The sequence below is a fragment of the Lichenostomus cassidix genome, unplaced genomic scaffold (genome assembly GCF_008360975.1).
Source record: "Lichenostomus cassidix isolate B80296 unplaced genomic scaffold, HeHo_3.0 HiC_scaffold_44, whole genome shotgun sequence".
NCBI lineage: Eukaryota > Metazoa > Chordata > Aves > Passeriformes > Meliphagidae > Lichenostomus > Lichenostomus cassidix.
In genome coordinates this window covers 760,174-781,711 of record NW_028148053.1, presented here as the reverse complement: position 1 = coordinate 781,711, position 21,538 = coordinate 760,174, and the positions used below count along the sequence as shown (strand labels likewise).

The 21,538-nt window shown below is 50.8% G+C and overlaps 2 protein-coding genes across 2 annotated transcripts in view; one reads left to right on the top strand and one right to left on the bottom strand.

The window, feature by feature from the left end:
• Positions 1–21,538, bottom strand: part of LOC146420171 (uncharacterized) — a 482,891-nt gene that overhangs the window by 50,249 nt on the left and 411,104 nt on the right. The window lies entirely within an intron of this gene.
• Positions 7,589–9,135, top strand: LOC146420195 (uncharacterized). The gene is made up of 2 exons (XM_085048587.1): positions 7,589–7,661; positions 7,851–9,135. The coding sequence occupies exons 1-2, from the start codon at positions 7,610–7,612 to the stop codon at positions 9,023–9,025; spliced, it is 1,227 nt and encodes a 408-aa protein (XP_084904713.1). The 5' UTR covers positions 7,589–7,609; the 3' UTR covers positions 9,026–9,135.

Below are 21,538 nucleotides of genomic sequence, written 5' to 3'. Positions count from 1 at the left end.
ATTCCCATTGTCCTGTCTGAGGGCTGTTCCATACTTCTGGAATTTAACATCCCCAAGGGGTATCAGTGCAATCTGTCAGCCAATAGAAATTTTCTGAGGTGATTTCCAGATCCAGTTTTGAGATATTACAATTCTCAACAATATCGTTCTGATGTCTAAGAATTCCTTTGGAAGGAATATTCTGCTTCTATCCCTTTCCATTTGCCCTGGGTGCTATTTCCTTCCCACACGTGTTCCCAGATCTTTGTCAAAGTGCTGACTAAAGCTCCCCATGGAATTGGATTTTCTGCAGAGAATCTGTGTTGGCAAACAAGCTGTTATAGTGGTTACCTTCTGTAATCTGCCAAAATCTTGCACTAACTTTAAGACCACATTCCTCTCCCCAGAGGTTAACAATATAGTTTCTATATCTGTTTCTAAAACAGTAGAAGATATATATATATCTATATCTATATATATATATGTATCTTATTTATATATATATAAAACCTCCAGAGTGCAGGGTATCAGTCAGTTTTCTCTCTGCTGTATTTAATGTGTGGTTGCTGGTTTTACCTGCGTGTGATGAACCCAGGGTTTGATTCCTTCCACCCTGAGGGCAGTGTAGGTTACCAGGAGGACTTGGAAAGCTCCTTGGCACTTTTCCTTCAAGGGTTCAGAGCTCCAGCTCTTTACATACACAAAATCCCCAGGCTGGAATGGATCAACAGGGGCATCCACAGCAACTGGTCCCAACAGGGTTATTAGCTCCTTTCCTAAAGAAATCAGGTAGATTTACATCTGTTTCTCCCTTTGAATGGATTTCTCCAGGAACTGATGGTGTTTCGTACAGCCAACCCTACAGCAATTCACTGGTTTTGTTCCTGGCTGAATTCTAACTCACAGAAGAGCCAGAGGAAGGGTCTGTGGCCATTTTAAAGAGGTCTCTTGGCACATTTTACTAATTTGTTGTTTCAAATTCTGATTCATCCTTTCCACTTTCCCACTCACCTGCGGTCACCAAGGGCTGTGTCAGTCCCTTTTTATACCCAGGGTTTTGCTCAGCTGTTGCACCACATCTGCTATAAAATGGAGGCTTCTCTCTGAAGACAACCCAAGTGGCCCCCAAATCTTGGTATGATTGATTAAGCTTAATTTTTACCACTTCCCTGCATTTGTTGGTGTGACAGGGAAAGATCTCTGGCCATTCAGAAAATTGGTCCACCATTACCAAAAGATACTGATTCCAAATTTGTCTGGGTAATTCAGAGAAATCCATTTCCAATAACTTCTAGATTAATTTCCCTGTTTAACTGTTCCAGGAAGTGGCCTTTTCCTATTTCTGGGATTGTTTTTAAATAAATGGAACAATTCACTGTTATTGATTTTGCAATTTCACTCTATCCCACAGCCAGCTCAGAATTTCAGGCATTTGATATCATGGACTCAGTTCCCCAGTGGGTTTTGTTGTGGGCTTTTTCCTTTATTTCCCTCACTACAAAAGGTAATCCCTCCATCCCTCTTCATTCTAAGTGGCTTTTAACGTATTTGCTAAACATTGATTTGTACAGGGTTCCACTCCCCTCCCACTCGGTTTGGGGGGTCTCATCCCATCTTTTAGCACCCCTTCTCCCCTTTCCCATCCAGCAGCCCCCGCCCCCCTTCTCACCGCGCCCCCCGCTCACCCCGCGGCCGGGGGGACTCCCAGCGCCACCAGTGCCACCAGTAGGGCCCCAGCTGCCCCCACACGCTCTTCCCGTGCCCAGCGCCGGTTTTGCAGGTGCGCAGAGCCCCAAAGCAGCCCAAAGCGCTCTGCCCTGGGGGGTCCCCAAAGCGGCCCCGCCCCGCGCGGCACTGGCAGCACCAGTCCGGAGCAGTGCGCAGCGCGGGCGGGCGGCATCAGCCGTGCCGGGCAGGGCCGGGCAAGGCCCGCGGGGCTCCCCCCGCACTCGGCCCCCGCTTGCCGGGACAGCAAGGGGGGCCCGGCCTGGGCGCCCCCCACCTCCCCCCTCCCCAAATTCCGCTCCCGGGGGCGCTGGGGGCGAGGGGTGGCGCAGGTGGGGTGCAGAGGTGCCGGAGCCACGTGTCCCCCCGCTGCCAGTGCCACCCCCGAAGGATGAGGGGTACCCCAAAACTCCCTCACAGCTGCCGGATACCCCGCAAGCCCCTAAGGAGTGGGGTCCCCCGGCTTCATCACCCCCAACCTTCGGCTGCCTCATCCCGGCCCCATCCTACCCATCCCCCTCCCGCAGACTTCATCCCTCACCCCAATCCACATCTCACTCTTCTCGGGCCCATCCCATCGCATTCCATCGCATCCCATCCCATCCCATCCCATCCCGGCAGCTGCCACTGGGATCACCCGTAAACCCGCGTGCTGAGAAATCCCCAATGTCCCCCCAAGGGGCATTTGCGACTCACTTCTGGAGTCCTGCAAGATCCAAACATCCGCCCCCTCCCCTTCTCCCGCAAGAAAAAAAAACCAACCCAAAACAAAAAAACCCCTCCCTGGATCAACCAAAGATATGGTTGTATCTTTATAGGACTCCAGCTTGTAGGCGCTGGAGTCCTACAAGGTCCAAAAATCCCCACAACCTCCCAGAAAGAACCCCAGGCACCGCCCAAAATATTTGGCGCAGCTCCCCCTGCCCGCTCACCTGCGGGATGCCCCGGCGGGGCGATGTTCCCGGGCCGAGGGTTGCAGACACAGAGAACAACAGACGCACGTGGTGATTCCTTCTCGTGCTTCACTTTCCGTTCTTCTATCCCTCCTCTTCCTCCCGCTCTTCTCCCTTTATCCCTCCTCTTCTTCCCGCTTCCCCTCTTCCATCCCTCCTCCCCACCTGCTCTTCATCCTCCTCTGTCCCTCCTCCTCCTCTCCTGCCCGTTTATCCTCCTGCTCTTCTTCCTCCTGTTCTTTGGGACTCCCCTCCTGGCTTTGTCTGCCATCACCCTTGGTCCATCCCATGCTCAGCAGAGCATCCTGTGCTCTGTCAGCACTCTCTGCTCCTTCTGGAAGGGTTTGGGATTTATGGCAGGCACAGACACTGAACCTCACCCCAAACTGCCCCGGTGCCATTGCTGTCCCCTGGGCGCTGGGCAGCTGCTGTCCCAGGGGAAGCAGGGACACAAACGGAGCCAAGTGCAGCCCAGCTGCCCACGCTGATCCAGACGAGCCCCAGGGACAAGGTCCTGCAGAGCCACACGGAGCCCTCGGCTCCTGGCTGGCAATGGCTTGTGTTGTGGCTGCCCCAGTGGCCAGAGCGAGTCCTGGAGCTCCCCCAGCTCCTGCAGCAGGACCCAGGTTCCACCTGCTCTGCCAGGCCCTGGCCAGGGGCCAGCAGATCCACTGGCTCCATGCAAAGGGGGAAGACAAGAAGAATGCACTGGATGCAGCCCCCAAGGACCTCGAGCAAATTGTTCAGGAACATCCAGACCTTGATGTGATGTTTGTAAAGCTGCAGCTGGCAGAGTTCTGTGGTGCAGGAGACCCAGCATGGGAAGAGGAGACCTACAAGGAGCTGCAGGAGAAACACCCTGAGCCTCTAAGGCTGTCACACCCAGAATTTCTGCTGGAGAAAGTTCTTCCAGAAGCTGTGGGGGAAGGAGTGACCCTGAGCAGGGCAGGTGCTGCTGCTGAGAGGTGCTGTGTGGGTCAGGGCTGCTGCCAGCTCCAGGTCAGCCTGGGGACAGCTCTGGAGGACACTTCCCAGAGAAGGTGAGCCAGGGATTACTGTGAAGATAAGGAGCTTTCCTGAGACTGCTTCAATTTCCTACTTGGAGCAGGATGGGGAGGTTGGGGAATGAGAGAAGTAGAAAAGGAGTAATGTTTGAGCATTTACTGCAACTCCTGCTCTGTACCTTTGGGTGCTCAGTGTGTCTGCTGGGAGCCTCCTCAAGGGCCTTCAGCCACTGCTCAGCCCATGGACAGCAGCAGCAGCACCTTTGCAGGGCCCAGCAGGGCTCTTGCCAGCTGCCCTTGCCCACCTGCTCACAGAGCCTCCCCCAGGCAGGGCCCTGCAGACAGACAGGTTTCTGTAGGGCTGGGCGAGTGCACAGAGGGTGGGATGGGCTCTGTGAGCGCTGACAGGGACAAGGCTCCTCTCAGGAGGAACATGTGCAGCACAGGGAGATGATGAGGGAAGGAGAGGGAGCTGAGCAGAGCAATGCTGTGGGCAGGAGGGCACTGTTGGTGTGTGGGAGGTGCCGTGCACAGCTGGGGACAGGGAATACTGTCCTGAGTGTCCCTGTGTTGGAAAATATATCAGGTTAAAAATTTTTTATAACTTTAGTCAAAAGCTCTGTTTGTCTTTACCCTGGGAAGAGGAATTTTAGGTTTCTTTCAGGGCATTGTTCTACCAGATGAGGTCTGGTGGACTCAGCATATCAACAGATTGGGAGTGACCCTGAAGATAACCAGAAAGACTATTAACAGAACATCTGCCAGGACATTGTGGTTGTCAGCAGGACATGGTGGCTATCACAAACGGCTACCACAGATGCCACCTCCAGCAGAGCTAAAAACATCCTGGCCCAGAAAAACGACTGATAAGAAAAACTGAAGAATGAAGAATCTAATTAGCATCAGAGGCGAAGAGATTCAGATTCAATGAGAGACTGAATATTGGGTGTTTGCTCAACTTTAGACCAATGAACACTGACCCAATGCTTTCCTATGTATTTTTACTGTATAAAATATCTGAGAAATTGAGTAAATGCCATTTTTCCTGGAATGATTCTCTCTGCACAGCCGGGCTATGTGTGGATGAGATGATTTCTGTGGTACATCCAGGCCAGAACAACATCCTGGCCAGATAATAAAGTAATGCCTTGACTCTCCAACATTAAAATGTGGTTGGAGGGTTTTTGTATTTTTTCCCGCAGATTTGGCGACAGATAAATCTATCACAGTGCTAATGATCATTAATATTTTGTTAATGAGTGGATAAAAGATATTCTTTGGTTGGAAGGTGGATGGAGAAGTCACCTTTGGCTCAGGGCCTGTTGTTCAGGCCTCAGTCAGGCCTCTTGTTCAGGCCTTGGCACTTCAGGGATGTGGTTTAGTGCTGGGCTGACAGTGCTGGGTGAATGGCTGGGCTTGATGAGCTCAGAGGTCTCTTCCAACAGACAGAATTCTGTAATTCCGGGAGTTTATCTGCTGGATTCAGCCTGGTCCATGTTAGCAGCATTAATTTGCTCAGAAAGTTTCCTCTTGGTCAGCTCTTGAGGCCTAAGGCTTCAGGCCCTTTAGCTCCTGGTGCTAAGCTGCTCATGCTGAAGGAGATGACTCAGAGAGAAGAATACAGTTCATCCAATTCCTTCTGGACACTGAGAGAAGAGGGTGTAAAAACAGGAGCATTGTTTGGTGTTGCCTCCTCTCTGCCCTTCATGCCTTTCAGTGCTCTGAAACAGCCAAGAGCTTTCTTCAAGAGTGCAAGGAAGCAGCTGTTCCTTCTGCCAGGTGTGGCTCTCTCCAGTCTCTGCACTTGACTGCTTTTGTCCCTCTTGCTGTGCCCTCTGTTCCCCCTCTGCTCGCTGGCTGCTGCCCAGGACTGTGGAACTGGCCCAGATCAAGTGCTCGAGAGCCTCATTTCTCTGCCCTTGGAGCTGCCTGGGCACAGCAGCCTTTTCCATCTGCAAGCTCCATATGGACAGGGAGTGCCCAGCTCTGTTCCTTGCACAACCTCCAGGAGCCCAGGGCCTGCCATCTCAAGTCCCTGCTGGCACTGAGGGCTCCCAGGTGCCTCAGGCTGCTGTAACACCACTGCAAACAGGAGGCAAGAGTGGCAGGGGCTGTGCTCAAAGTCACCTCCATTTCCTGCTGCTGCGGCTGCTGCTGTGGGGTCATTTGTCCAGCCCTGCCCCAGACTCAGGGATCAGCTCCAGGCCCTGCTGCTGCTCCCTCGGGATCAGCCACAATCTGGTTGTTGCTCTCAATGCCAGCAGAAGCAGTGGCTGAAGCAGCAGGTGCTGACAGTGCCCCAAGCCCTGGGGCCAGAGGGGTCCCTTGGCTGCAGGGCTGGGAGGGAGCTGCCCCTTGTTCTCACTGTGCCTCACGCAAAGCTGAGCCCCTCACAAGTGGGGCAGCACAGCAAACAGGGAGCCTGCCAGTCTCTTCCAGCCATGTCTGCTCAGAGTTTGTAAATGAGATAAGGAAGGGGAGGCAAACCCTGTGAGGCAGGACATTGTTTCCTTTTCTTCACACCAACGACTCAGCTGAGATAACTCCCTCCAGGGAAGCACCAGCACAGTCCCACCCAGCCTGAGGGCTCATCTCTGCTAATGGGCCATCGTGAACTCAATGGCACCAGCACAATGGGCAGCAATAACGACTGAGACCATCAAGGACTCCCCAAATATCCCATGACTCACAGGATAACATCATTCCATTGTGAAACTCCCTGCCCAGGGGGAGGTACTGAGCATTCCCACCTGAACCTGAGCATATAAAATCTGGCTCTGAGGCCTTGGGACACCACTTCCACTCAACAGGACCAGAGGTGGAGTAGAACTTCTACAGGACTACAACTTCAACAGGACTGTGACCACCACTTGGTAGGATCTCGACCATTGCTCTGACCAACAGGGAGCCAGGTTGTACTCAGTCTTTGTGAGTTAAACACGGTTTTCTCTCTATCGTATTTATTGTAATCTCTTCAATGAGTTGTAACTCTGAGCCTCAACGTCTGTTGGGTCAGTTGCGTGGGGTTCATTTCTCCTGCTAATTTACTTTTAAATGAGCACAGTGCTTTTGGGTGGATTGTTTGGAGCATGAAGGACTTCCAAGCTGGACCAAATACATCCCTTGGAGCTCTTGGGGTGTCCCTGGGAGGTGTTTCTGGGTGTCCTGGTGGTGGCTGCAGGCACAGCCCAAGCGATGGGCAGGGGGATGCAAGGAGCCCCCCTGCAGTGAGGGTTGGGTTTCCCAAATCAGGCACTGCCACCTCCAGCCCGGAGCCAGGGGGCTGTGGGACCCCCGGGGAGAACCAGAAGGGATGAACCTCAGGATCCCCAGAGTGGGGAGCGTGGAGAGAGCAATACCAGGACCAGGGGACTGCTGGCAGTCTGGAGGAGGGGAAGTCTGGAGGGAGGGAACCCTGTGACCCTAAGGACCCTGAAGTGGGGAACCCAGAGAGGGGGGTAATGCCAGGACATCTGGAAAATTCAAAAGCCTGGAAGCACTTAGGGGAGAAGTGACCCATGGAAACCCCAAAAGCCCTTGCATCCCTAAGTGAGGGGACCCTGGAGGAGAGGAACCAGCATGACCACAAAGTGGGGAGACTGGAGAGGGAGAAATTTGGGGATTCCCAAGACCCCCAAGAGCCCAGGGAGGGTGGGAACCATCTAGATGTGGGAAACCCAGTACTTGCAGAACCCCCAGCAGCCAGGATGGGAGGGACCCCCAGAATTCCAAAGTGGAAAGACCAGAGAAGGGAACTCATGGGATTGTTTGGGGGGTTTCTTTTTGTTTGTTTGTTTTCAAAACCTTGGAGTTTTGGATGTTTTTATGGACACCAGATGCCCAGGGACTTTTAGAAAGGGACTCGAGCAGGGGGACCTTCAAATCCAATGTGCTCACACCTTGTTTTTTCCCCCAAACCAGGATTTCGCATTGTCAAACCTTGGCTGGATGGAGGAGAAGGCAGTAAGGAAGAGGAAGATGCCCCAGGACAGCCAGGCAGGTGAGAAGGAAGTCACTGCCCCTTTTCCCCCTCTCTTCTCCTCCATCTCCCAGCCCAGCATCACCCCCAGCTGCAGGACAGCCCTGCTGCTGACAATATCATGCCAAGAATGGATTGGGGGGATCTCCTTCCCCTTCCCTCTGGTGTGGAGGAAAATCCTAAATCCTCTCCTTGTGTTTCCTCCTCCAGGCAATGAGCTGGGAATGGACTCCATAGAGGACAAATCCTCCCTGCAGGACTTCATGGAAGTGGCCAATTTGAATGGCTCCATGGTGCAGGAGTCCAATGGGGAGGAAAAGCCCTGGAGATCCCACATGAGGCGAGGCTCCAAACCGAGCCCAGGGTGCTGTGAGGAGCAAAGACCCACCCTGTGCCAGGAAATTGGCCAGCAATCGAGCCAGAGCAATGAGCAGGTGGCCCATGAGCAGCTTCACACCAGGGAGAAGACCTACAAGTGCTTGCAATGTGGGAAGAGCTTCAGGACAAGCTCTGACCTGATCCGCCACCAGATGATCCACACAGGGGAACGGCCCTATGAGTGTGGGGAATGTAGGATGAGTTTCATCCAGAGATCCCACCTGATCGCCCACCAGAGGATCCACACTGGGGAGAGGCCTTATGAGTGTGGGGAATGTGGGAAGAGCTTCAGAAACAGCTCTTCCCTGATCATCCACCAGGGGATCCACTCTGGGGAGAGGCCCAATGAGTGTGGGGAATGTGGGAAGACATTCCGTCAGAGCTCCTACCTGATCATCCACCAGAGGATCCACACTGGGGAGAGGCCCTATGAGTGTGGGGAATGTGGAAAGAGCTTCAGAGACAGCTCTTCCCTGATCCGCCACCAGAGGATCCACACAGGGGAATGGCCCTATGAGTGTGGGGAATGTAGGATGAGTTTCATCCAGAGATCCCACCTGATCGCCCACCGGAGGATCCACATTGGGGAGAGGCCTTATGAGTGTGGGGAATGTGGGAAGAGCTTCAGAAACAGCTCTTTCCTGATCATCCACCAGAGGATCCACTCTGGGGAGAGGCCCTATGAGTGTGGGGAATGTGGGAAGAGCTTCAGCACGAGCTCTAACCTGATCCGCCACCAGAGGATCCACACTGGGCAGAGGCCCTACGAGTGTCCCGCATGTGGGAAGAGGTTTCAGACCTCAACCAGTCTCCTCCTCCATGAGCGGATTCACACAGAGGAGAGGCCTTTCCGCTGCCCTGACTGCGGGAAGGGCTTCAAGCAAAACTCTGACCTCGTCAGGCACCGGCGCATCCACACCGGGGAGAGACCCTATGAGTGTCCTGAGTGTGGGAAGAGCTTCACCCAGAGCTCTCACTTGACCAAACACCAACGGAGCCACCAGTAAGAGAAGCCCTACACAAGCCCCGACTGCAGGAAGAGCTTTGTCTTCTGCTCCAGCCTTATTACCTAAAGCCTCATGGTTTTACTGCTATTTGGGAGGGGTGTTTTGTGTTTGGGAGCTATTCTGGATGATTTGATGCTTCAGGGGTATTTGGTACAGTTTCTTTCACCATTTTGTATTTGAAAAGCCAAGAGGGTTCATGCAGTACCTCAAAACCACTCGATTCCACTGAAAAGTACTCAATCTCACCCCATAGTGGGTCAATCGCTGCCCAAAATCACTCAATTCCACAGCCCCTCAGGGTGGGATGACATTGGAAGGGGATTGGGCAAAGTGGGATGCTGTTCATGAGAGGTGAGATGGGCATTGGGCAGGGCAGGATGGGCGGGATGGGAATTGGAGGGGTGGAATGGTGGAAATAGGGCTTGGGAAGAGGGTGTTGATGTCCAGGAGGGGTGCGATGGGTTTGGGTGCGGATTGGGAGGGTGGGGCAGGGTCTGGAAGGAGACAGTCAAAGGTTGGGGGTGATGAAGGGAGGGGGAACTTGTTCCTGAGTGGGTTTTTGGGTATTATATAAAAGGATTATTTCTCATGAGCCTTGAGACAATAAAGAAAAAGGGGGTTCATCCTTTTGGTGTGGTGCTGTGTGTTGGGATTTGGGGATTAATTTCTTGTATTATTGTTACCATTATATGTTTGAATTATTTATTAGTGTTCTAGTTCTAAATCTGGCAGGATGGCATCTCACTGAGAAGATTCTCTTCCTTCTCGCAGTGGGATTAAGCTGTAGTCACTTCCAAGTTTCCATGACAGCCTTGTGAGGTGCGGATTGATTCCACAACTCAAATAGTTATGAAGTAGGTATGTGTTTATTCCAGCTGGGGTGCATGGGGGGTAGCCCCTCCAAAGGCATGCACCCCGTCAGCAGCACTTCACTAGGTTTATATTAGGTTACAGGTTACATATGCAGAAAGATACACAATGCCCCTATACATATTCATTACCTATCCCCGATTAGTATTATAACGAGTTCAAAGTTCATTTAAATATGTTCACGCAAGCACAGTGTCACAGATTAATTGTGGGCGAGGGTCCTGAAGATGAAGTTAGTAGTCTTCCTCAGGATGAGCTCTTCACCCTGTTCCCTTGCACATGCTCCCTTGGTTCTTGGTCTTAGTACTAACTTGTACCAGTTCTGGGGCCTGAGAGCAGGATGTTCGGTCACACTCAGCAGTTTTTCTCAATTATTTGGCTTTCTCCTCAATATCCTCCCCAGTACTAGGTAGGCACAAAATCATTAAGTGAATAATACATTGTCTTCAGCAAGCAAATCTTAGTAATCATTATCCAATCTCTGGCCTTCTGAATCAGCTAAAAAACATAATTATTATTATCCAGCTTCTAGTTCCCCTAAATTAGTAAATTCTAGCCCGCCCTAAATCACTTGGGAATTGCTGGAGCCAGGATGTGGGGAACAGCTGTTGGAGCTGCAGGGGCTGATGTTTAAGGCTTGGAGCCTCCAACGGCTCTGGGCTTTGCTCCTCTCCCGCATTACATTGCACCGTGCCATTGTTCAAGAGACTAAAGCCAAGGGAGGTGATCCTGGCGCTGCCTGATTTCCTGCTGCTGACAGCAGCCACTGGACCCTGTCCCTGACTCGGGTGACTCCTGGATGGGGCAGTGCAGGCTGTGCTGGACAGGTGCCATGGGTGCCTGGAGGTGGCTGTATGGTCAGTGTTGGCTGGTGGCACAGAGTCCCGGTGGGGTGCGATGCTGGCAGCAGCAGGGCTGTGGCATGCTGGGGCTGCGGCTGCCGGGGCTGGGGCTGCACCCTCCAGAAACTCGAGAGAGCCCATGCAGGGGAATGGCAGAGCGAGCTCTTTCCCTTTATACAAATGAAGTGGATTTTTGCAGGACTCCTTTTGCTCCCTTGTGGACACTGGCCTTTGGCAGTGTGATTTTCCACACACAGATGTCCCCAGGGGAGGTCGCTGGTTATGTGCCAGGGCAGGGAGATGCTCCCAGGTGCTCAGCAGTGTCTGGGGTGCTCTGGGCTACAGTGCAAATGGAGATTTTTCTTCCCCCCTCTTGCCGTGGATTTGTGCTCCCCCTGCCGCGGTTGCTCAGGGGACACGGCTGCTCTCTGCCCTCGTTTCACATAGAGCCAAGGCTGTGGCTCTGCTGGGCCTCCTCACTTGGGGACACCTGGAGAATAGATTTCAGAACACTTCCGTGTATTTGCAGGTAATACTTTTGCCAGCAAAAGGGCTTGAAATGGGAGTGTGGGTAATTGAGTGGCTGATTTCTGTATCAGGAAGAGGCAAATTTAGTTTTGAGTAAATCCATACCTCACCAGATCATTGCTACTTTCTTGTGTCTCCATACAAAGTAAGTCCTAACTCACTCTGCTCTCTGAACAAGTGTAATGAATTGAAATAACTCTGTGTTACTACCACCAACACGAGAGCATAACTAGAAAAAAAGATTTGTTATCATCACAAGGCAAACATTTGTGTATCCATTGGAGTAACAGAATGACACTGAGCAGTTTCACAGCACATTGATGATTGAACTGTGAGGCTGCAGCAAAAGCAGTGGGGCTGGAGTTGGTGTGTGACCTGTGTTATGGACTTTTGAAGCCATGGATGCCTGGTGACGAGACAGGGCTGTGATGTTCCTGTGCAGCCAAGAGAACAACAGCTGGACACCAGCCTCACATCTGCATCCCAACAGGAGCCCACCCTGGGCAGTGGCAGCCCAGAACCCCCCGCACACGTGCCAGGTTCATCCCACAGCGTGGGCAGCAGGGCAATGAGGACATCCTGCCTCTCTTCTCCCCTCACAGGACACCCCAGCTGCAGGGCTGCCTCCAGCTCTGGGGTCCCCAACAGGAGAAGGACAGGGAACTGATGGAGCAAGTCCAGAGGAGCCCATGAAATTGCTGAGGGGACTGGAGCACCTGCTATGTGAAGACAGGCTGAGAAAGTTGGAGCTGTTGAGCCTGGACACCTGAGAAGGTTGTGTGGAGACCTCCCAGCACCTTTGCAGTGTGTGAAGGGACTACAGGGAAGCAGGAGAACAACTCCTTGTTGGGAGCTGTAGTGACTGGACAAGGGGATGGGTTCAAACTGAGAGTAGGAATGGATTTGATGTTAGGAAAATATTATTTCTTGTGAGTGTAGTGGGCAATGGCACAGGCTGTACAGGCAGAGAGGCTGTGGATGCCCCAGGCCTGGAAACATCCAAGGCCAGCTTAGATGTGGTCCTGAGCATCCCAGTCTGGTGGGAGGTCGCTCAGGTTGGAGTGAAATCATCTTAAGGGTTCTGTCAAAGCCAAACCATTTGAGGATTTGGACATTCTACGATCTTGAGCCCCCAGTGCAGTCGCCCTGGAACTCCTGTGACATCCCAGCTCCCAGAATTGTGATGTCACAGCCCATGTTGCAGGTGCAGCCTCCAGCTCCTGCTGTTGAGCACAACACTGACCCTGGAGCCAGCTAGGAGCCAGCTAGGAGACCACCCTGCACCCTATTCAGCTGCTCCCAAATACTGCCATCAGTCCTGAATTCATCCTGCTGCCTGGGTATCACCACCAATCCTGGCAAGATGTGCTCTCCTGTCCCAGTGGAGGTACAGTGCCATTCCATGGAGCTGGGCACCCCTGACTGCCCGGGCGGGCTGGGGCCCTGTGGGGATGATGTGGGACAGGGACCCCACTGTGAGCTTGAGCTACCTGATGCGGCCTGCCAGAGATGCTGAGGAGGCCATGGAGGTGGACATGGTAATGGATATTAAGGACATGATGGAGGTGGATGAGGAGGATATCGAAGAAGAGATGGAGGTGGATATGGAAGAATATGTGGAGGAGATGGAGGTGGACGTGATGGAGGAAGATGAAGCCATGGAGGTGGATGAGGAGGATGAGGAGGAGCCGATGGTCCTTGGATGAGAATGGAGGCCCAGCAGCAGGACAGGCAGGTGCCCCCCATGCCCTGCCCACAGGCACAGTGGGTCCCTTGCCGCCAGGCTGGGGCTGGGCTGGGTGGCCCTGGTCAGGACACAGTGCCTGGGGAGACCCTGGATTCTGGTGGCACAAGCACCACACCCCCTAGCCTGCCCTGCGCTTGCTTTGGGCCACACCAGCCCCATCCTGGTGCCTGAGGCATGTCTCCTAGCCCCAGCCAGGGTCAGTGCTGGCAGCAGAGTGCCACTGTGCCAGTGTGTGCCAGCCTGGGGGCACAGGGAACAGCCCTCAGGGCTGGGCTGGAGTGACCGTGCTGCTTCCTTTTCTTACAGGACTGATGGAGATGATGGACTCACAATCCTTTCCATATATTCTGTTTGTTCTTGTTATGAACTTTTGTAAATATGTTGATTAGATTTCTCCTTTAAGATAAAACGTTTTACTGTAAATACGTTCTATAGATTGCTGTTGTTATAAAGATTTTTATATTGTAAATACGTTCTGCAGCTTGTTGTTATTGCTGCTCTTCTGTAAATAAATTGTCATTTGTTTTCCACACCCCAACTTTCTTTGCAATTCCTTTGGGCACATGCAGCATTTGCAGAGTTGTGGTTTCAGTTTGCTCCGTGTTCCTGGGGCTAGAGGTCCCTCCAGGTGCTGGTGTGGTGCAGACTGACTCCACAACTGAGAAAGTTATGAGGTAGGAATGTGTTTATTCCAGCTGGGGTGCATGAGGGGTAGCCCCTCCAAAGGCATGCACCCCGTCAGCAGTACTTCACTAGGTTTATATTAGGTTACAGGTTTTTATTAGGTTACAGGTTACATATGCAGAAAGTTACACAATGCCCCTATACATATTCATTACTTATCCCCGATTAGTATTATAATGAGTTCAAAGTTCATTTAAATATGTTAATGCAAGCACAGCGTCACAGATTAATTGTGGGCGAGGGTTCCGAAGATGAAGTTAGTAGTCTTCCTCAGGATGAACTCTTCACCCTGTTTCCTTCCACATGCTCCCTTGGTTCTTGGTCCAAGTCCAAGTCTTAGAACTAACTTGTACCAGTTCTGGGGCCTGAGAGCAGGATGTTTGGTCACACTCAGTAGTTTTTCTCAATTATTTCGCTCTCTTCTCTACATCTTCCCTGATACGAGGTAGGCACAAAATCATTAAGTGAATAATACATTGTCTTCAGAAAGCAAATCTTAGTAGATCATTATCCAATCTCGGGCCTTCTAAATCAGTTCAAAAAATATTATTATCCAGCTTCTAGTTCTCCTAAATAAATAAATTCTAGCCCCTCCTATATCAAGAGGGGCTGAGGCCGTGGGGCCACTGCCCAGAGCAGCCTGGCCTGAGCAGGGCTGTGGGGCCAGAGCTGGCTGGGCTGTGCTGGGGAGAGCCCCTTGGTGCTGCAGAGAGCTCAGGGCAGTTGGGAGAGCTTGGAGGGAGCTGGGCTGGGCTGAGAGAAGCTGGGAGAGAAACCCATCAGTGTCCATCTCAGCCTGTGTGAGTGTGCAGGGGCAGGACTGAGCCCAGGGCTTGTGGGGCAGAGCCAGGGCCTGGGGAAGGGCTGGAAAACAGGCAAGTGGCCAAGAGAGGAGGCTGCTCTGTGCCCTTGGTGGCACGGACAGAGAAGGGAGGGAGCCCAGGACATTTGTCAGCCTCAGCCTCTGTCCCCAGCCGTTACCAGCCTTGGCTGTTCAGCCCAGGTTTGCGGGTGAGTTTGGCTGTGCCCCAGCTCCATCCTGCTGCAGGGCTCAGGGCCTGTTCCCGGCAATGGCCAGCCCTGCCTGGCCTTTCTGCTGGCCCCGAGCCCAGCAGAGCCTGGGGCAGGGCTGGCTGGGAAGGGCCACAGGTGCCACGGGCTGTGCAGGAGGTTGGAGAGGCTGCCCAGCAGGGAGGCCATGGGGGCACAGAGCCCCAGGGGCTGCTGTGGGCACCACGGCACAGGGGCTGTTCCCACCCGGAGTGCTCCTGGCCTGGGCTGGGCTGCACAGGGGGGCTGTGGCACCATGGCTGGGGCAGCGGGGCACAAAGGGGCCACGGAGCTGCTGCCAGAGTTGACAGCAAGGCCAGGAGCAGACAAGGAATTTCTTATCTATTCAGACTGTATTAGGAGATACTTGGATTCAATATCAATTGGGAATTGCACATATTATTGTATCAACAGGAAAAAAAACCCTAAACAAAACCTAAAAAGTCTTTTCCCACTGTTTTTGAAAATATATTTACTTTGAATACACTTGAGAAATCTGCCTAATTAATCACAGAAGGATTGAAAACTTAAATCATATTGTTCCCAAAAGCTTGACTTGTTAAGCTGTTTTGAAAATCAATGAGCCCTGGAGCACTGAATTCCTGAAGATCTGAAAGCTGAACAAGCCTCTGGAGAAGTAAAATTCAGCAGCAACATCTAAGTTGCTGTGAATGTCAGCAGCCCCCACTGAGGCCATCCCTGCCAAGAGACTGTGGGGGGAATGAGCAGACAAGGAGAGCATCCCTGGGGCTGGGAAAGCAGAACGCAGAGGCACCACCAGGCCCAGGTGGGAAATGAACTGCGGAATGTGGCTGTGGAAGCCCTGCCTGGGCTGTGCCAAGCAGGACAGCCAAGCCCTGACTCCCATGGCCTGGGAATGGGGCTCTGTGGCCTCACAGGATGCTTGTGGCTCTCCTGGGAGCAGTGGGATGTGGGCTGTGCAATGGTGAGTGAGGCCCCAAACCACACTTTCAATTAGACCTTTGAAAGGAATTACAGTTGTTTATGGACTCTGAGTACAAGACAATATTCCTATGGGAACAATCCCTGGATAGAAGGAAATGTGGTGGCAAAATCCCAATTCTGGCCATGGGTGCCTGGAGGAGGACAGTTCTTTTCTACAGGGAGGAAAGCAGAGAGCCCCAGTGTTTCAGTGGCAGATGAGAAGAGACTCTCAACATGTCAAGGTTGGCTGAAGCAGTCAGGTGGCCCCTGGCAGGCCAAACCAGCCAGACCTGTGCCACGTTCCCTTGGTTTTATGGGCCCTGTAGAGTCACAATGGCCTCTTGCATCCATGGTGGTTCATGGTGTCACAAAGGTCTTCTTTGGTTCCACAATGTCGCAATAAACCATTGTTTCCATGAGGCCATTCTCTGTCACCATGGAGCTTTGGTTCCATGCAGCCCTGCACTGTCACAATGTCCCCTTGGTTCCATGAGGCTGTGACATTTCTTAATCATCTCTCCATGGTTCCATGAGGCCTTGCAATGTCACAATGGACCTTTGGCTCCACGGGGTCTCACAGTGTCACAAAGGTCTCCTGTGGCTCCGCAGTGTCACAATGGACTCTTGGTTCTATAAGGCCCTGCAGGGTCCCAGTGGCCTCTTGGTTTGATGAGGTCCTGTAGGGTCACAATGGCCCCTTGATTCCATGAGGCCCAGCAGTGTCAAATTGCCTCTTGGTTCCACAAGCCCTGCAGTGTCACAATGGTCCCTTGGTTCCATGGAGCCACACACAGTCACTATGGTCCCCTTGCTTCCATGAGGCCCTGCAATGTCACAGTGGACTCCATCATTCCATGACGTTTAGCACTGTCACAATGGTCCCTCGGTCCCACAAGGCCCCACAGTGTCACCATGGTGTCCTAGGTTGCAATATTGATGTAGTTAAGTATTCTATTACCACCAGCTGTGGGCCATTAGCTGCTATCACCCACTCCGGATGACAGGCAATGGGCTATCCTTAGCTATTATCACTTGCTAATGACCCACCCCGCATGACAGGCAATGGGCCATCAGGGACCCACCGTGTGACTCATGGACTTATCTCATCCCATTGTGAGATGCTCTGCCAGGAGGGAGGAACCAGGTGTTCCCACGTGGATATAACCTGGCCTTGGAACTGCCTGAGCTAGCCCTGTCTACTGGGTTCCCAGAGGACCAGAGCTACCACTGGATCTTCAGCTGGAGACTAGACCTTCACAGATCACCGCTTCAACTGGACTACTTCAGTTGGACTGCTACTACCACCCTAACAGGGTGTTAGGTTGTATCTGACTTTGTCAGTGCTTTTCCTTGTATTATTTCACTTTTTTTTTAAATTTCAGTCTTGACTTGTGATCTCCCACTGGTTTGTTTTCAAACCAAGACATATTTTGGCGCCCAACGTGGGGCACGACCTGGGGAAACGCAGAAATCCTATCACCATGATGCTCAGCTTATCTATATGGGTGCTTTATCTCGCTCTCTATATCTTTCCTCAAATGGGAAGCTATCTGCCCGTCGTATTGCTCTTGTTACGATCAGGGCATAGCATGAAAATTGCTCTATTGGTTTATTATGCCTATTGCATGGTAACCTGTGAGGCGATGAACACCATTCGTTATATATACTCAACTTTGTCTGCCTGGCCTAACCTGAGCTGCTCCATCTGGGACCTCCTCAGCAATCGCACCCACCCTCTGGGGCTAGGAGGAGAGAGTGGTTTCTTCCAGCCTTTCAGGTCAGGCACAGCCGTTTTTGAGGATATTGAGTTCTCTCTGGATGCTAGGGATGGCATAATCTTTTTATTAGTTCTGTTTTCTTTGACCAGCACCCTGTACCTCATGATGCAGATCAGGAAAATATTTTGTCTTCTTGCGGAGGAGAAACAAAGCAAATCAAAACAGCCGAAGCCTGTAGCAGTTGCCCCCGTCCAGAAAAAGAAATCAAAGAGCAAATCAGTCCGCATAGCGACTGATGGGGATGCGGCAGGACCATCCCACCAAGCAGAAGAGACAGAGCCGGAGATCATCACTCGCTCTCTATCCCTGGGGGAGCTGCGTGACCTACGGAGGGAATTCACCCGGCAGGCAAACGAGTCCATCCTGACCTGGCTGCTCCGTATCTGGGATGCCGCAGCTAATGACACCATTCTGGATGGAAGTGAGGCCAGGCAACTGGGATCCCTGTCCCAGGATGTGGTTATTGACCAGGGGATTGGGAGAACCCAGGAAACTCTCAGCCTCTGGCGGCGATTGCTGGCGAGTGTACGGGACAGATACCTCTGCAAAGAAGACCTCCAGATGCACCAGAGAAAATGGAACACAATAGAACAAGGTATCCGATGCCTGAGGGAATTGGCCGTACTAGAGATCATTTTCTCAGACAACGAGAGATTCCCCAAGAGCCCAGATAACGTCCAGTGCACTTCACAAATGTGGCTAAGATTCGCGCGGCTCGGACCAGAGATATACTCTCGTTACCTGGCAACACTGCAGTGGAGGGAAGGCGAAGACCAGGTGGGCGTGTGTCACGGTCCACTCGTAAGCAGACGCGTGATGGTTCATACCAGCTACGATCTCAGAGTGCAAAAAGGAAAAGAAAACACAAAATGCAACAAGTCAAGGGAGTTAAATTTCAATCCAAGGGGGAACTTTATTAATTTGGCCTGTAAAGCGGCCTGCGATAGAGAGAGAAAGAGAGAAAATTGGGAAAAGATGGGGAGGAAAGGGAAGGAAAGGGGACTATAGCTACCACCACGGGTCCACAGACGTCCGGCGTCCCTGGAGTCCCGTTCAGTCGGCGTTCCTTGGCCTCTGCAAAGATCGATGTGATCTTTCGGTGGGGAAGATCTTCGGAGTTCAGCCACTCCAAAGCTGTCTTTTATGCTAGTCCATACACCTGGTCCCTCCTTGCCAGCCGCCTTTGCCCCCCCTTAATTCTCGTGGAGATTTGCCAATCTCCACTTGGCAGGGTCAGGGGAGGAGTGTCCGAGGCATGGTCGGCAGGTTTTTCACAATGGGTGTCAGGGCAACGGGTGCAAAGCCTTCGTCACATACCCGCATTGGCAGCACAAGGCCTTTGTTCTGCATCAGCTCAGGCAGGTGCAAAGTCTTCGTTCTGTACCACCTTAGGCAGGCACGAAGCATTCGCTCCGCACCAGCCTTAGGCAAGTACACAGCATTCTCTGCATAAGTCCTGCACCTGTAATTTCTGATGAGAAATGTTGAGACAGAACTCGATTCTTGGATCGACCCTTACACCACCCGGTGGCTCAACATTTATCTTCAGGACCAGTTGTCTTCTTCATGATGAGTCGTCTTCTGGGTGAGTTGTCTTTCTTTGTGATGAGGTGTCTTCTGGATGAGTTGTCTTCGGGACCACATGTTGGTAACACTAAGGAAGGGGGAAGGGGAGAGAAGGGAAGGAAGGGAAACAAGATAGGAAAGATTTTTACATTACTTTTTGCCATGCAGCTTGCTCAATATGAATCAATGTGAAATCAGATTTCAGAATTTGGTGGGAAGTGACTGGAGCTGAGTAAGAGAAGTCACACCCCATGATTTCAGTAAAATTACAAACACAAAAATTCATATGATTATTGGTATAAGCTACTACGTTTCCTACTGTGATATTACTACAAACAGTTCTTAAGCATGCACAACCTTTGCAAATATAGATTATTACAGTTTTAGGGTTAACATCAGGACGAACTTCAAAATGGCAAACGTTTTGGTCAGTGTCTAAACAAAAATCTCATGTTCTGATGGTGCTACTTTCAGAGATAATTCCTAGTTGTTCCCACACAATGCAGGATTCCAGGTCTATCATTTGCCATTTATCATTCACCTTTTGGGCCCATGCTCTGTGCTCGAAAGGATAGAGTATAGTTCCATTGTGGTTCAAGCCTAATGTGAAAACAGGATAAATCAAAGATACTGAAGCATTGTGAATAGTTAATGTGTAAGCTATAACAGTGTTATTAACATGATTATAGGTAAAATTTACCAACTTCCACCATGATTGGAGGTTCCTTTCAAAATTGTTGGCACTATCCCAAACTATTTTACGGATTTCTGCAGGAAAAATGCCTTCTTAAAGGCTGTTGCATTTTTGTCAGATCGAAGGTTGTAGTAGCCAATTTGTTCAATAACACCTCCGAATCAATGCTATTTAGAACTCCCAATCTAGTTCCTAAAAACACCAGTCAGGTCTCTTCGACATACATCTCCAGGAGAAAGGGAGCAACCTTTTTTGAGAGACCATTCTGGTTTAAATAATATTTGTTGTTGGCTGGTGTTTCCAATTATAAATGGTATTGAAAACCAGGTTCCACTTTTCTGCATTCCACTTGAATTTTTTTCATCAGTGATACCGGGTAGGGTTCTAACCCACTCATTTTTATCCCAGACCCAATCAGACGAATGGTAAATTTTGTCATCATGCATTAAAACTAAAGCCAAATTTGGATGGTTATTTTTGGGATAATTTCTGGAAGAGCTAGAATATTCTATGAAGGCTTGAGACCAAGGCAATTCATTATTATTTTGGTTATAGGAAGAAGGTGTAATGCAGAAAAGCATGAGCAATATAATGAAAATTTTGTAGGCCATTTTCAGATTTAAGTCTTCAATTTTTATTCATATTTCTTCTATAGAAATTCTTAAAGTCCCACGGGGTTCTCCTGCAAAAACAAAAATAGAGACCTTGCCCTTTTCAGGCAAAAAGGAATTAAAATGATGGAACAATAAACCAGGCATTTATTGTTTGGTGTTGGGAAAAAGGAGGGGCCACCCGGATGACTGAGGCAAGTTTATCTTGGTTGATATCCAGGCTCTCCGTTTCTTGGGTAGAAAGGTTCTTTGAGGCTTCTTCTGTTACAGAAAACACATCACAGAAATGGTCAATCTGTGCATCGACTTCAATGAAAGCCAGGCTTACCACAAACAAGCCTTTCTGCCAAGCAGTATACCTTTTCTCAGCATCCTTAAAACTGCGAGAATAAAATCCCACGATAGCTGTTATTAACACATCTCCTTTTTCTGTTTTGGTGAGCTGTTTAACATAGATCCATTCTCCATTTTCCTGCCCACCACTAGGAAATGGAGATCCTAGTTTCCTTGTTCTGGAGGAAAAAGTTTGCTTTGATGTCTCATCTGCAGTCTCAGTGAAAGGGGGGGCAGAAGCTGTGACGGGTGCGCTTTCTTTCACAGAGGAATGTGGTTTTGTCACACGCCACTGAGTTACCAGTTTGCACAATTTTTCTAAAGGTAAACCATCCATCAAATCTCTAGGAATTCCTTTTTTAAGTCCTAAACGCCACCAATCAAGTTGGACAGAAAGGGGTTTAGGCTGTGACAGTTCCTTGGCAACATCCATAGTTTTGCTGGGGCAGGGCAGTGTATTTTTAACTCCTACTTGCTGGATACCTCTTGATCTCTCTTCTAGAGGCCTTATCAGACAGTATTTTCTACTGTAATCAACTAATTCTTGTGTTACCTCCCCCCATGTCCAGACTTTAGGTCTAGGGTGAGATCTGTTACCTGGCAGGGCTGGTGTTGAAAAGTCAGAGGAATTTGTGTAAGAGTGTGTATTGGTACTGCCTGTATTTCTGCTATTATCACCTCTGCACATAAAAATCTGTGACCGCTCCACAGGACTCGTTGATGCTGTGGTCTTCTGGAGACTTGTCTCTGTGGTTTTGAGTGATTCAGGCAGTCCCCTTATTAAGGCAGTCATAATTTCAGGGTTAACAGATAACATCATTGGTAATTCACATCCAAGAATTAATTTTCTCTCATGTATCATTTG